This window comes from Malaya genurostris, chromosome 2 (genome assembly GCF_030247185.1).
Source record: "Malaya genurostris strain Urasoe2022 chromosome 2, Malgen_1.1, whole genome shotgun sequence".
NCBI classification, from domain to species: domain Eukaryota; kingdom Metazoa; phylum Arthropoda; class Insecta; order Diptera; family Culicidae; genus Malaya; species Malaya genurostris.
This window is the reverse complement of record NC_080571.1, coordinates 231,660,033-231,676,739: the sequence shown is the minus strand read 5'-3', so window position 1 is coordinate 231,676,739 and position 16,707 is coordinate 231,660,033. Positions and strand designations below refer to the sequence as shown.

At 33.9% G+C, this 16,707-nt stretch overlaps 1 protein-coding gene across 3 annotated transcripts in view; it reads left to right on the top strand.

Annotated features, from left to right (window-relative positions):
- Positions 1-9,004, top strand: part of LOC131428072 (facilitated trehalose transporter Tret1-like) — a 39,616-nt gene extending 30,612 nt beyond the window's left edge. For all 3 annotated transcript variants that reach the window (XM_058591724.1, XM_058591723.1, XM_058591722.1), the window contains exon 5: positions 7,529-9,004. In XM_058591724.1, coding sequence (XP_058447707.1) covers positions 7,529-8,461 — 933 coding nt within the window. In that variant the 3' untranslated portion in view covers positions 8,462-9,004. The remainder of the gene's footprint in view (positions 1-7,528) is intronic.
- Positions 9,005-16,707: the final 7,703 nt, after the last annotated feature.

Sequence of the window (16,707 nt, the reverse complement as noted above, 5' to 3'; positions counted from 1 at the left end):
AAATAACGGTATCATAAGGCAAATTATTGTTGTGCTGCTGTTTTTAGATCGAAAAGCTTTAATAATTGACTCCGATCTAACAATAATGGACTGCATACTTTTTGTTGACATAGAATATCAACATCGAAAACATTTAAACTAGATCATACAAAAATCATCATTTTTACATTCAATTGACGAGAAGCACGTGATTCAGTAAAAAATTTACATTGCGAAGGTTGTTATGATATATTTACCTATTTTTGATTGATAACCAGTCATTCATTAAAATAGTGTTCCGACCTTGTTAAAAGTTTATCTAATTTTTCGTTTTGATTCAATAGATGTTTATCTTTGGAAATTGCCGTTTAACCGTACAATTACTGTGTTGTGGCTTTATTACTATCGATAATATTTGTTTTCATGTATTATCTGTAAGAGATTATTTTTAACACTACCAAAATTGCTGTTTTGATGAATTTGCTTCATTGGCTATTGAGTCATTGTCTGTCACACTTTCTAAAGAATACAATCAATTGACTAAATGATTTAAAGCTCTCTATTACTGAAGAATCAAACAAAAGCACAGATTTTGATTTCTAATGAACACCAACATTGCGTTTTGAAGTGAATATATTGCCGATTAGAAAAAATGTCTTACAGATAGCTGAACTTTTACTTACTTTTTTTTACTTAAATAATGCAAGAGTTCGATTTTTGTTGTAAAATTTAGTGTTATTTAGTGTTCGAATTCGTTCCGACTTCTTTGGATGACTTACGAAACTCACAAATTGATAACTACCAGCACAGCGTGATCGTGTTAATATGCTTGAAATTTTAGACTGAATTGCAATTAAAACTTGTGTCGAATTAAAACTCGTTAATGGGTTTTTTTACTTTTCCGCGCGAAAAAAGAAGCTAATCTAGAGGATGCTAAAATGATTTTTATTTAACGAATCAAACAGCATCGAGTAGAATATGCTTTGTTTTGTTTGAGTAAAAATGTATATCGTTATATATGAAGAATTGTAGATTGTACGGCCCATACCTCAAAACGATTTTAGAAATTCATTTGCAGTGACCACGGTATTACAAAAACAAAAGAATCGAATAATTCCAAATTTTGAGGTTAGGCTCCTAATGGCTATAGATGAACAGTGAACGATGAATTAGGCGAAGAAAAAAAAATCATTGTTTTTGGTTATTGCAACATCAACACTTTGGTAATGATACGGGAGTCGGAATATAAACGCTTAAAATGTGGTGAAATGTCACCATTTTGAGTAACGTATCCAAAGAAACAACAGCGGCTCTAACACATGACAAGGTTATAATCAATACAAAAAGTATACAGAATACTTGAGTCAGTTTCAATATTGAAAGCTTCAAACGAAAAATGCGGAAATTTTTACTATGCCAATTCGACTGATGGATTGAAGCCATATTGACAATACTATTATCACAGACTAACAGACATGACAGTATGAGTAAATTCTTATAAAAATAATTTTTCGTTATGCACTAGTTCCACCTATATTGTACTGCGCGAACTATTTACTATCTGTACACCCCTTGTGTTATGTACAAGTTTTTTTTACTAGTTGGTTTCCCCTCGTTTGTCAACACCGATCAGCTGCTTGCAGGGATGCCTGATTTCATCAAAATATTTGAAAATGAATCGTCACAATAAATTATTGGATAACGTTGATAATATATTTAACTTTTTCGCGATGTTGGAAGGTAACCATTTATTTGACTCAACGTTGTTCATCTAGACTATTTTTATTGTGTTGGTAGTTTTCACCCGAAATTAAGTGGCGGCAGACCAGAAGCAAGTAAATATTGTAACAAAACGGGTTCGATTTTGTATTGCGTTGGAGGATGAGAAGTAGGCACAATTATGTGTATAGTTTTGGCAATATGTATTAAATCTGTATCCTGCATGAAATTCGCATGGACGTAAACAAATCAATACATTACAGGTAATTCTGTATGAATGGCAACTCTGTTGGTAAATGAAAAAAATAAACAAAGTCTAGATGACAGACAGGATGTTTTTGATAGAGTAACGTGGCGCCATCATGACACATGTGAGTACTGTCCCAAATAAAGGAATATTCGAAATGACCGTTAAAATGATTGAAGAATCTAATTTGAGTGTCCTGTCTGTTAGTCTGTGCTATTATCTCGTGTAAAGTGAATATTTTTTGCGTGTTCATTGTTCTCTGAAGAATAACACGAAAAGTAAATTACACAGATAAAAATATTTTGTGAATTTACATCTATTTTCATGCACATATTTGGAGCAGGTAATTAAACATAAAATTACTTTACAATTCTGTACGTTTCAATACAATTTAATCGCAAAATAAGCGTTAATTGAAAGATACAGTTATATTAATTGAAAATTCAATGCAATTCAATTTAGCTTTGCATCGATGAAGGTTTTCAATCAAAATTTCGATTCAACCCATGTCTATTCCATGTTACTATTGATTTACATCTAGTGTAAATTTCATTATTTCGTTGTGTTTAGGTTTTTAATATTGCGCCATGAAATACTCAGAAGTGGAGCTAAGAAATGTAGAACAATTCTCTCACGGTTTATGCATTGAGAGACACGAGTTCTTGTAGCATCTTTCACCGTTCCCACTTAGAAAAAAACGTTCAACGGTGGTCCTTCATTGGTCCAATACGTTGGATCATTGGTCCAATGAAAGTCCAATCAATCGTTCAACGGGAGGCCAACACGGGACCTTCATTTGCGATTTTGTAACAGACCGTTGAACCGAATGCCATTTTTTTCGTTCAACAAACCCGGCAGACAGAGTTCCATTGTTGAGCCATTTTTAACATGAGAAGTTGGAGCCTCGTTGGACTAGTTTTACTGCAGAATTTCTGAAGTTTTTTCCACTTATTTGTTTAAACTAACAATACATACCTGCACAATACTTCTACTTCACGAAGAATAACAACAAATTTTCTTTCTATGTTAAGGTAACACTTATTTTTCACACTATTTTTGCAAGAGAAAAAACAACAATAAACCGTTCCAGTAAATTGAACGAATATTTGTGCAATATGTCGCTCAACAAGCGCTCGAAGACCAACAAAATTGAACGGCCTGCTGAGAGGGTTGTATACCATGTAGATCGAGCAGCTTCTGTAAAATTATCGGCAATCACCAACCCTGCTAATAATGATGCATTATGATAACAGTTGTTTGTTAATAATCGTTCATTATTTACTACTTATAGAACTCTTCTTCTTCCTGGTTTGCTTCATCTCATTTGAAATGACACCGGTTGATTGCACAGAAACTTAGACTATATTGCCAGTTATTTTTTTGTTTTGTTACTAGAATCGAAAGATGGATTATTAATTTCATTTTTAAATAACCACTCGAAATGAAGCAAAATTCCATAAATTCTTCCTTATTGTAACTTGAGGCTGATTCTACATAAACAAATAGTTACGACGTGTTTAGACGCTTGTTGATTTGTTTCAAATAATAATTGTACTGAAACTGACGAAAGTTCCGAGGATGCATGTAAAAAAAGTGTTGAAATTCAGAAAATTCGAAAATAAGTCTGCGGACTCAGGTTCTCTATAAAGAAAGATGTTCGGAAGAGCATGGCGGTTTAATAAATCTGTAAATTTGGGCGCAAAGAATTCATTTACAAAAATCTACTTAGAGGAATTTTGCTGCAAAAGCATGTCTGCTGCTTTTCTTATCTTAAATATCTGCAAACCGGGTATCTCTGCAGTGAACCAAGAACAGTCAAACCTCCGTTTACGAACACTATTTTTTACGTTACCCCTTTTTATGTAACTCTTTCTTTTAACCAAATCCCAAATAACGTAAACTTGTTTTACGAACCTACTTCGTAAGAAGGGGTTTTAGCATACAATTAAAACGATTTCAGTATTTCGACTACAGTGTGGATAATTTAGGACAGCTTTTGATGAAAAGCTGCCAGAAAACAACGTTTCGGGTCGTTCTAAAATCCAAGATGGCGACTTCGGGTGTATTTATAGTTTTCGAATGCCATTCCGATATGGATATTTTCCGAATAAATTTTATAAACAGGTACCGGAAAAGAATGTTTGGATTCGTTCCAAAATACCATATTGCGACTTCCGGTTTATTTATATTCCATGAAAACCCTTACAATATGGTTATTTTAGGAACGGATGATTGAGGTGTTTCGGAATTCCAATATGATGACTTCCGGTGTTGATACTCCATAAAATCCTTCCTTAATTTGGATTTGTTCGGTACGGGTTTGATGAGTAGATGTTGGAAAACGATTTTTGAGATGGTTTTCAATTCCAAGATAGCAACTTCCAGTTTATTGATATTACCTGAAAACCATTAAAATATGCACACCAAAAAAAATTGAATTTTACAGGTGACCTAATCCCTCATACGATGTAATTCATAAAGACCTAATTTGTCAAATGACGGAAAATCTCATTTGTAATGACTTAATGTTAGATGAGCTGAATTTTACTGGTTTTGACTGTAACTTGCATTCTGATAGTAGGTGTAACTTGCATTCTGATAGTAGGTGAATTGCACCTTTTACCAACCAAGCAGATGCATGCTTCTGTGGCTCAGTCGATTAACAGACGAACTTGTGATCCAATGATTCTCGGTTCAAGTCGCGACGGTTGCTCTCAGTTTTTTTTTATTTCATCGAATTCATGTATGGAGTTTTAGACACAATATTAAATGTTCTTCCACGTAAATTTGCGTAAATTTCGACGCTCCATTTATGTGCATCTAATAAGATGTAAAAAATTTTAAGTGTGTGGGTATTTTTGGAACGGATTTGATAAATACGTGCCGTAAAACAATGTTTGGAGACAACAATACCCAAATTGAGAGGGTTTCAAGGAATATCAACAAACCGAAACACGCCGTATTGGAATTCAGAACCACCTCAAACATCGTTTTGCAACATCTTCTCATCAATCCATTCAAAAAATATCCATATTGTAACGGTTTTCAAGTAATATCAATAAACCGAAAGTCACCATCTTGGATTTCAGAACGGATCCAAACATTGTTTTCCGATACCTGTTTATCAAATCCGTTCCGAAAATATCCATATCGGAATGGCATTCAAAAATTATAAATACACCGGGAATCGCCATCTTGGATTTCAGAACGACCTCAAGCATCATCGTTTTCCGACATCTACTCATCAAAACTATCCCGAAAATACCCATATTGTAAGAGTTTTCATGGAATAGCAATAAACCGGAAGTTGCCATCTTGGATGTTGAAACGACCCCAAACATTATTTTCTTGCACCTACTCTACACATCCCTTCCGAAAATAGCCATATAGATTAAGGGTTTACACATTCAGTACAAAAAACTTCTTTTACGAAGTACATTCCAAATAACGTAAACTTTTTTTACGAACTATCTCGATTCACGAACCCACATTTAGTTCGTAAATGGAGATTTCGGTGTGCATTGAGAGGTCTCTATTGTCGTTTTCGCTTGATGCCAAACCTAACCCAGTTTCAACTGCTGTCAAACCGTTTGTTTTAAGCTAGTTTTGAACCTTGTTGTTGGACTGAAAATTGAGTCAGTTTCGAACCTGTTTTTTTTTTATCAGGTTTGCACGAACCCCCGTTGCCAAGTACGAAATCAACAAAGTTTCGTGAAAAGTGTTTGTTTGATGAAACTACCCTGGGTCAGTTTAGGTTTTTTCAAGCGAAAACGACATATTAAAATGACACATGAATTTCATGTTAGAAAGCTTGAATGCTGGAAAAGAAATTCAAGATGGCGTTGAAATGAAAATCTGTTTTTTACGCATTTCAAGATTTGCCATTTTTTATTCCTTCGTTTGGTAAGGGTTAACTCTTAACAGAACAAAATGAAAAAGGAAATCTGTTTGGCTGGCTTGGCTCAGAAAAACATAAACTTCCATGAAATGAAACAAAGAAAAACATTCCCTTTATTTTCACTAGTTATATTGAAGTCTTAAGATTTACGACCAAATATGTCACATTTTAACATCCAAGTAACCCCCGAGGACACGTACAGACACCCGCCGGACTTTTAAAGTTGATTTTCTGAGTGATTGCATACTCGCATAAACGAATACCATAGACTAACTATACTAACTATCGTCAAACGTTCAAGAATATGGCTTAGATTATACATGGAAAAGCTAATTGGGCTGATCAAATGGTACTTTTACATGCGGGTAGTCATTTCATATGAGAATTGCAAAATGATTTGAAAATTGACAACAAAACAAATGGGAAAATTGTAGAGACAAGTATAACATTAAACTGACATTTCGCCAAAATCTAAATATATGCGCACTACGGGCTTCGCATTTAATGCACGGAACGACCGAAATTAGCTCTGCGCCTAATTCGTATTACTGTTTTTGAATTAGTTGATTTTAACAACAAAATTTCCAAAATAACTATAAAATTAGTTAAAATTGAGAATTTATTTGCTGAAAAAAACTCTTATTTTTATAGAATGTGTTTAGTTGGCGAATATTCTGGACACAAACCAGCAATATCTCAATCCAACACGAAATTCTCATTGACAACTAATTTTGTTTTTAAAATCAGAAAATTTGTTTCTATTTATCTATCACCAGTTTATTAGCCACAAAATTCATGAGAAGTGTCAAAACAAAACAATCCAATAAAAAGCTAAAAGGGACAGTCTTGTTGAAACTGCTTGCAAATTGTTTAGATGTTTTACGCATGTGTTACGATATATCCATATATAAATTTCTAAACCGGTATGTAAAAATGACGTAAACTGTTAGTGGAAAGTGTATTTATTCAGAGTTTGTGCGCATTTGAAGCGATTGCCAATATAGAAAACACAACCGCGACTGACATTTTTTTCGGTAGTAGTGTGCCATCTAGTGGCTAGTAGTCATTACGGTGCGTTATTTCGGCGACAGAGCGCCATATAGCTGCAAATTGCAGAAACCAATTCAACCATTTATGTTGGTTGAAAACAACGTTTTATTTCTCTAATTCAACTAAAAAATTAGTTGAATGGATATGAAGTGTGCCTTAGCTAAGAAATGACAATTGGTGAATTCAACTAAAAAAATAGCCATTTCAATAAATATTTTATTATTATCAAGGAAATTAGAATTAAAAAATCTAAATTAGCAAAAGTAAGATTTTTTTAGTTGTCTCAAAAAATAACTAACTAAAATCAGAAAATCAACTAATTTTTTCGCCAAAATGCTGATATCGGTCTTTCCGTGCATGGCATTACTTGTATGTTATAAAATGTAAGTTACTCTTACATAATTTTTGACTAGTTATTACTGATCTTTAACTAAACACAAAATAACTAAAATTAACCTTAGATTCAACCAGGTACAAATTTTAGTACCTACAGATTCGCGTGACCGTCGTGTATTATTTATTTTAGTTCGACATATTTCAAATCACCTAACGATCTCAGGGTAAATTTATTTTGACCGTTGTAACTCACCCCACTTGCCCGGATAACACTAACACTACCTTTTTTCACTTTTCAGGACGACTGGCGATTCGTTTGCATTATCTGTAGTATTTTCACAGTGGTGTCTTTCGTGACCGTGATACCGATACCGGAATCTCCCAGCTGGCTAGTATCCAAGAATAAACTTCCGAAGGCTGAAAAATCGTTGAAGAAGGTCCGCGGTGTCAAGGGCAGTGACAATGCCAATATCACCATGGAGCTGGATATCTTGGCTGAAAACATTGCCCGCTTCCGAGCCTCCCAGACGAGTAAATCTAAGCTGGTGATGCTTCAACGACCGGAAGTCTACAAACCACTAACAATTATGTGCACGTTTTTCTTCTTCCAACAATTCACGGGTATCTTCGTAATCATCGTTTACGCCGCTCGGTTCTCGATTGAAGCCGGAGTGAATATTGATCCCTTTTTGAGTGCAGTCTTCGTTGGGCTGACTCGTGTCGTTACGACTTGTCTGATGAGCTTCATTTCCGATCGCTACGGCAGACGTCCACCGGCCCTGTTCTCCGGGTTTGGAATGGCCACGTGTATGTTTGGATTGGCAGCTTGTACAGTGTATCCGGTTGCTGGAACTGAACTACGATGGATCCCAACCTTCTTACTGGTGGCATTCATCTTTTGCGCTACACTAGGATTCCTCACACTTCCGTTCGCCATGATAGCTGAAATGTATCCCGCGAAGGTGCGTGGCTTCGTTGCGGGTTTAACTATATTTGTGGGATATACAATGTCGTTCATCATCATCAAAGTGTATCCGGCGATGGTGCATGCCCTTGGTAGTGAAAATGTGTTCCTATTCTTCGGAATCATTTCCGTTATTGGCATAGGTTTCGTGTATATTTTCTTGCCGGAGACCAAGGGGCGCACTTTGGAAGAAATTGAAAGCTATTTCCGTGGTAAGACGGAAGTCGGTGAAGTTGAATTGAAACAAAACACAGAAGCAAAAGTTTGAGACCCCTCTGGAACGAACTCCTAAAAGACCACACAACAACAAGAAATAACTGTGATAAAAACCAGAATAAACACTTACAATGTAAGCGATTTGTAATAGCGAAAGGAGAAATGAAAGGTGTATATATGTTAGGATATTTAAGCGTTCTATACAATCCGTTTTATTTCTTTCGCTGAAAAAGTTTAAGACAGTTTTGCATGTATATCTGCACAAGCAGATCAGAGGAGACCATAAAATTTAAGAGAATATTTATCCGCTAAATGAAGTGCGAAGACAGAGAATTTATCATACATTTAGATAATATATTGAAAATGGCAGGATACGAAACTTCACTGATGAATAGAATAACCAACGTCGAAATTTGACGCTATGGATAAAAGAAAAATCAACTCTGCCGTGTTTACATGACTCAGGGGTCATCAATACTTAACATTTTCAGATTGTATTCTTGCATACGCGAAACTTACATACCAACGATGCAAACGAATTTTAGCATTTTAGATACAACTGTAACAGTAATAAAATACGTCCAATACAATCAAACATTGTGCTTTTTCGATAACATGTGAACCTTGCCCCTGTCTAAAAATAGCATCTTGAAGAATGTAATATTTATGCCAATTAATCAGCAGAACCAAAGCAAGAATTGTCAAACAGTATCAACGTGAATTTGCGGATGAAAATCTCAATTTGACTCACAAACCGCTAGCACGAAGCAGAGGCAACATTGAATGTCTTTGCGATTTGCGCCACGCATTCGATTCCGAGTGAATTGATTTGGCGTTGGTCACTACAATGCCGTGTGTACCTCGGCGTTGATTCTAGCGTCCAGGACTCAATGCAGAGATGCCGTTTTGGAATGGCTCCGGAGGATCGCCACGTTTCATGAATTATTCATCTTGGGACAAGGCACCTCTTGAAATCGAATCGTTTGATTAGCAATGGATTTGAAAATCTGACTGTTGCACTACGTCAAAATACAAAACACAAAATGAGTTTCGAACCTTGTTGATAATGTGTTTCCCTGAGGTGAACAATTTGTTTATGGGCACGATATGAAAGTTTATAAAACTCGAGTTGGTTGTGAGACCAACAAAATTTAATTAGCCGAAGAGAGTTTTTTATAAGGAATTAGCCGAAGAGAGTTTCTTATAAGGAAATCCGGGATGAAACAAAAAGTGAGTTACACGAAATATTTGATCGAATATGAAAAAAATAACAACCATTGCTTGGTGCGGAATGCATTATTGATCATCCGTCTCCATAAGTTTGATGCGTTTCTTCAAACTAACAACCTTTTTGAAGATTGGTAGTGATTTGTCGTAAAAGGAAGCGACGAGCCCTATAGTCTTTTTTAACAATCGGTTATGTGTAGCCAATATAATCAAACACAATATTTTTTCTGAAAATTCAATGCAAAGTAATATTCTTTAATTCTGTTAAATTTCAACTAAATCATGTTGTTTAATGTAATGTCGTATTCGCTTGATGCCAAACCTAACCTAGTTTCCACCCTAACTGCTGTCAAACCGTTTGTTTTAAGCTAGTTTCGAGCCTTGTTGAACTGAAAATCGAGTCTTTTTCGAACCTGGTTTTTATATTAGGTTTGCTCTAATTCCCGTTGCTAAGTGCGGAACCAACACAATTTCGTGAAAAGTGTTTGTTTGATGAAACTACTCTGGGTCAGTTTCAGTTTTTTCGAGTAAAAGCGACATAAGGAACTATTCGAATACAATGTTACTTATGTATTTAGCCTAAAAATGAAAACAGTATTGTATCTGATCGGAAATGGTTTTATTGTTTTTCAAAATCTTCCTTTAGATGGTCAATACACTTTTGAATACGCTTGTAGCAATTTTTGTAGTATTTTTGCCGTTCTTCCTTAGGTACCCTCAAAACATGGTTTTTGAGCGCTTCAACGGCTTCTTCAAGAGTATTGAGTCGCACTCCATTCAGTTTATTCTTCACTGAAAAGAACGAATAAAAGTCGTTAGGTGCCAAGTCAGGACTATACGGTGGGTGGCCCATGAATTCAAAGTTTTTGGTGCTCAAATATTCGGTTGTTTGAGCCGATGAGTGAGATCTTGCATTGTCGTGATGAAAAATTATTTTGATCTCGCCTTTTTTGTTTCTTATTTCATGAAAAAAATCTGGCAAACAAATGGCGGTATCCAATCAGAATTGAGGATCTTACGATCTTCTTAAGCAACTGTAGCTATATGTATCAAATACCAAAAAAACAAGCCACCAAGTGCTTTCAGCGCGAACAACATTTGTTGGATTTGATTCTTCTTGGAACACTCATACAGTCGACTGCAGTTTAGTTTCGGGCTCATATGAGTAAGTCCATGTTTCGTCACCCGTGTAGAACTTATACATCAAATTCGAAGCACCACGTTCGAATTTTTTCAGCATTTCTTTGCACCAATCTTTTTGAGCGATTGTCAAATTATGTGGGATCCAACGTGAACAATTTTTTTTCACGACTAAATGTTCATGCAAAATAATATATAAGCCTTCCACACTAAGGCTACCAAGGCTACCTCCATTTCACGGTACGTCACATGGCGATCTTCCATTATCAGATTTTTCACAGCATAAGTGTTTGCTTGCAAAACAACTGGACGACCTTCTTTAAATTCATCGGGAAGCGAACTACGCCCACGATTGAATTCGTTATACCCGTTTTATTCAGTCCCGTCTGACGAGTCTAAGACGAAATGTAGAGATAGTGAAACTGGTATGTGGGTAATAATAATAATAATAATAATAATAATAATAATAATAATAATAATAATAATAATAATAATAATAATAATAATAATAATAATAATAATAATAATAATAATAATAATAATAATAATAATAATAATAATTATTATAATAATAATAATAATACATAAAATACATAACATAAATAAAATACATAAAATACATAGTTATGGACAAACCTAACACACGGATCAGATAGATCAGCAACTATTAACCATAAAGCTTTCACATTTTCCACACATCAAAACAATTTATTACACGCCTTCAACGAACACCAACTAGCAACAGGTATGCTGACGTAGCGGCGCGCATCCGGTCACCGAGAGTCATCGCCCCAGCCAGGTTGTACCACGCTGTAACGACGACTTCAACACGAATCAACAGGATAACCGCTAAGACAGCAGTTTAAGGCTCGGTAGTTAGGGCTCAGGTACAGATAGGGAATAAAGTTAGTTCAGTTCGATTTCAGGATCGCTAGCGTTAAGAAGCAAAGTGTAAATTATTTTTATAAACGCAAAAATAAAAGTTAACACTTAACTACATAAAATACATATAATACATATATTACATATAATATATAAAATACATAAAATGCATAAAATACATAAAATACATAAAATACATAAAATACATAAAATACTTAAAATACTTAAAATACATAATATACATAAAATACATAAAATACATAAAATACATAAAATACATAAAATACATAAAATACATAAAATACATAAAATACATAAAATACATAAAATACATAAAATACATAAAATACATAAAATACATAAAATACATAAAATATATAAAATACATTAAATACATAAAATACATAAAATACATAAAATACATAAAATACATAAAATACATAAAATACATAAAATACATAAAATACATAAAATACATAAAATACATAAAATACATAAAATACATAAAATACATAAAATACATAAAATACATAAAATACATAAAATACATAAAATACATAAAATACATAAAATACATAAAATACATAAAATACATAAAATACATAAAATACATAAAATACATAAAATACATAAAATACATAAAATACATAAAATACATAAAATACATAAAATACATAAAATACATAAAATACATAAAATACATAAAATACATAAAATACATAAAATACATAAAATACATAAAATACATAAAATACATAAAATACATAAAATACATAAAATACATAAAATACATAAAATACATAAAATACATAAAATACATAAAATACATAAAATACATAAAATACATAAAATACATAAAATACATAAAATACATAAAATACATAAAATACATAAAATACATAAAATACATAAAATACATAAAATACATGAAATACATAAAATACATAAAATACATAAAATACATAAAATACATAAAATACATAAAATACATAAAATACATAAAATACATAAAATACATAAAATACATAAAATACATAAAATACATAACATACATAAAATACATAAAATACATAAAATACATAAAATACATAAAATACATAAAATACATAAAATACATAAAATACATAACATACATAAAATACATAAAATACATAAAATACATAAAGTACATAAAATACATATGAAACGTTACATGCGTTACTTTTTTGTAAATTATAGGCGTTACGAAGTATTACATGCTATAGTTTTTGTGTGTCATAGGCGTTACGAAGCGTTGCATGCTTTTCTTTTATGTATGTAATAGGCGTTACTTTTTTGTGAGTCATATGTTATACGAAGCTTTACTTGCGTTGCTTTTTAACAAGTTATAGACGTTACGGAGCGTCAAATGCATTACTTTTTTTGCGTTACTTTTCCATGAGTTATAGGCGTTACGAAGCGTTACATGTATTATTTTATTGTATGCTATAGGCGTTACGAAGCGTTACATGCTTTACTTTTTTGTGAATCATAGGCGCTACGAAGCATTACTTGCGTTACTTTTTCGTGAACTATAGGCATTACGAAACGTTACATGCGTTACTTTTTTGTAAGTTGTAATAGGCATTACGAAGCGTTACATTCGTTACTTTTTTGTAAGTTGTAGGCGTTACGAAGCGTTACTCGTTTGTTAGTTACATGTGTTCTATTTTTAATGTTTTAAGCGCTACAAGCGTTACTTTTATGTAAGCTATAGGAGTTAGGAAGCGTTACATGCGTTACTTTTGTGAGTTATAGACGTTACGAAGAGTTACAAGCGTAACTCGTTTGTAAGTTACAAGCGTTCATTTTTATAAATTACATGCGTTGCAAAACGTGATAAGTTTTTCAAGTTACGAAGCGTTACATTGTGATTTACAGGCGTTACGAAGTGTTACATGCGTTCCCGAAGTGGTACATGTGTTGCCTCGAATGGCGTTTCAATGGGATGGAAAGATCACAATGTAGGTTTTCTGGGATCGGCATAGTATACTTTTGGAGAACTACCTCAAATCAGAAAAAAGCCAGTATTGGCGTGCATTAATGAAGCGACAGAAGAATGAAATCGCTATGAAATGGTCTTACATGAAGCACATGAGCATCGCTACCATGGTTAAAATCAACGGTTTGGGTTTCAATTACTTGGGCATCACCCTCGTTCACCTGATTTGGCTTCCTCGTACTATTATCTGTGCTCAAACGTTAATTTATCTCTGAAAAATTTATGTGGGTTTCGTTTTGGAATTTCAGACCACTACCTCCGGTACCTGAATCCGGAACCAATATAGCCAAAGTCATTTGTATGACCATCTACTAATATGACCTATAACTTTAGAAGATGTTTCCTGTTCTCCGCAGATCGGCTGTGTTACTCTATGCAGTGAATTGTCGTCATTTAAAGTAATAACATAAATGATCTCAGAATATATGGCATCATCACAAGTCTTGTGGATTGTTGTGCTATATAAATAGTTAAAAGGCCTTAGACATGTGTTACCGAAATAACATGACAGTAAACACATAGAAATGTAATACAAAAACTTTCTTTTTGGCAAAGTCACAAATTTCATTTGAATACTCCATAATCACAGTTCCAGTGGAAAAGTTTTAAGTGTAAAAGACAAATCGAGAATCCGAAACGAAATCGAAATCCTGGGCAGAGCTTAAAATTGTCACGCATTCTCAATGAAAGAAACCTCATTTCAATATTTTTCTGTCTCATTCGTAAATGACCGACACAGAATTTTAATTCTCATTCTTTCATTGATGTATTGATAATCTGTGATGCTTGGCTATAAAGAAAGACTAAAATATGACAAATCGAAGTAATTACATCCCTGTACGTCTTTGGAAACCAAAACTGTTACAAATTCGAGCACCAATAAGTAAAAGTAACTGTGAAACCTTTTTCTGTCATTTTCGACTCTCATAGCTTGGGTTGAATACCGATACTGCATACTATGGGATTTTCACTAAAAACAACAAATAACTGAAAGGGCAAATGAAAGAAAGGATACAATTTTTAAGCTACTGTTCCGTTTATGTCATTGATTGGACATGGATTTCGGTCTTATAGTTTGCAAGCGAAGCTGAGAGTGACATTATTTTTTCGTCATTTCGTCATTCTCTTTCGGTAATTCTACTCCAGGAACAATTAAAATTAAATATAATTTAAACTCCTACTCGTACCTCGCTTCCATCGTACAACTTTTAGACTTTACGAACCGTTTACATCGGTCGGTTACTTTTACATCGGTCGAAGAGTTTTTTGAATTCAGAGAACCATCTTGCCGATTCATAACACGGATTGAATAAAGTTCATCGATATAATATAAGGTAATATTTCAGGTAGACTACAGTCAGATGGAATCAAACAGTAAAAATAAAAATAAATCAAAATAAAAATAAATGAAATATATCCCGAACAGACTGCAGCTTTGTCAATTTTCTGAACGAAATGAGCACGAGACTTTAATTGATCGTATTTGATTGTACTCAGTTAAACGTGGAATAGTTTGAATAGATGAAGTAAGGATTCGACAAAGAATGATAAAGCAAGGTTCTCCGGTTCGAGACGCATAAGAAGTAGAACAACAACCATAGGAGCTAAAACTAGGGACGTACTCAATAAATACTTCCGAATGGTAATTAGAATTACATTACAGATTAATAAATACTATTTTGAGTAATCCTTTTCATTTTCTTCTGTGTTTATATAAGTTTTGCTAATGATAAAGTGGAGATGAATAATTTGGGGAAAAAATATTGTGAAGAATCTCTGCGTTTTTACAGCTGAATATTTCGCTTTGTTGGTTTCTTGGAAAACTGCTTATGCTCTAACTAATGTTTCAAATATATGCGATGAACAAAGGAGCTCACTTGAGATGACGCCGGTTTATGGCATAGCAACTATATTGCCAGTTAATTTTCGTTTCTAGTCCAATGGGCTTTTTTTATTACTAGACTACAAGTGAAAACCTAGTTGTGTGGCTACGTCGAATCGCCAAAGTTCGCATAAATTTTTTCCTTTCTCAAGAAATAATCGAATTTTTACCGCGCTAACAGTATCATGTTTACCCGTTGACAGTGTCACCGGAAGTGGAGAGAGAGAGAGAGAGTGATTCACTACGCGATACAAAGGCGTGCGAGCGAGCTCCGCTCATGCGATGAAATCGAGTACATTTGCATTTATGTTTCAATGAAATGAACGGAGGTCGCTCACGCCTTGTCGCGCGACTTGTCAAAATAGCAACGTGTTGCTGATCGTATTTTGTTGTTTGCCCAAAGTTGTAACCGCGATCGAGCTCTGTAAGATTAATCGTATCCTACATACAGCCATTAGACGAGTATGATTTAAGAATGATTGAAGGTAGGTGTAATTAAAGCGAAAAATGGTCTCTGGATCAACTGACCACGAGAAAAGTTCGAATTGTACTGTAATTTGTTAACGGAAACCAACTGATGGTAACGATAGAATTAACACAATTGGTCGTGTTGAGTTTAAAGTAGAATTTATCTTCGTTTGTCATCGTCGAATTTTGTCCGACAGTGAATAGTAGAATCTATATTTCTATGCCACGAAATTCTCATTAGTAGTCAATGAAAGTGAAGTCCGCGTTGTAGTGCAAAGCAATGCAATATCTAGTGTCCTCACAAATGGGATGAAACGACTCAGAAGAAGACCCAGATCTCAGAATCTTTCACGGGAAGAAATTATCGGAAAGACGCAGTCTTTCTTTTCGGATCAAACAGCAGAGCAATTTAAAGTTCTGAAATACATTTTTATATTTTCATATCACTAGCAAAACATCAAGCAATTCAAATGATTGTAGATTGGTATAACTTATTACACTCGGTATCGATAAACTGGCTAGGTTACTTAATGCAGTAACGTTTACTGTATTGGCAAACGCTAATGTTAGTTTCACTATTCTTTTCTTAACTACAAAACAAGATATATTTGACGCATCAACAGACAATAGCTACCTATTCGTAATGATATCAGTTGGAAAAAATTAACAGCTACAAGTC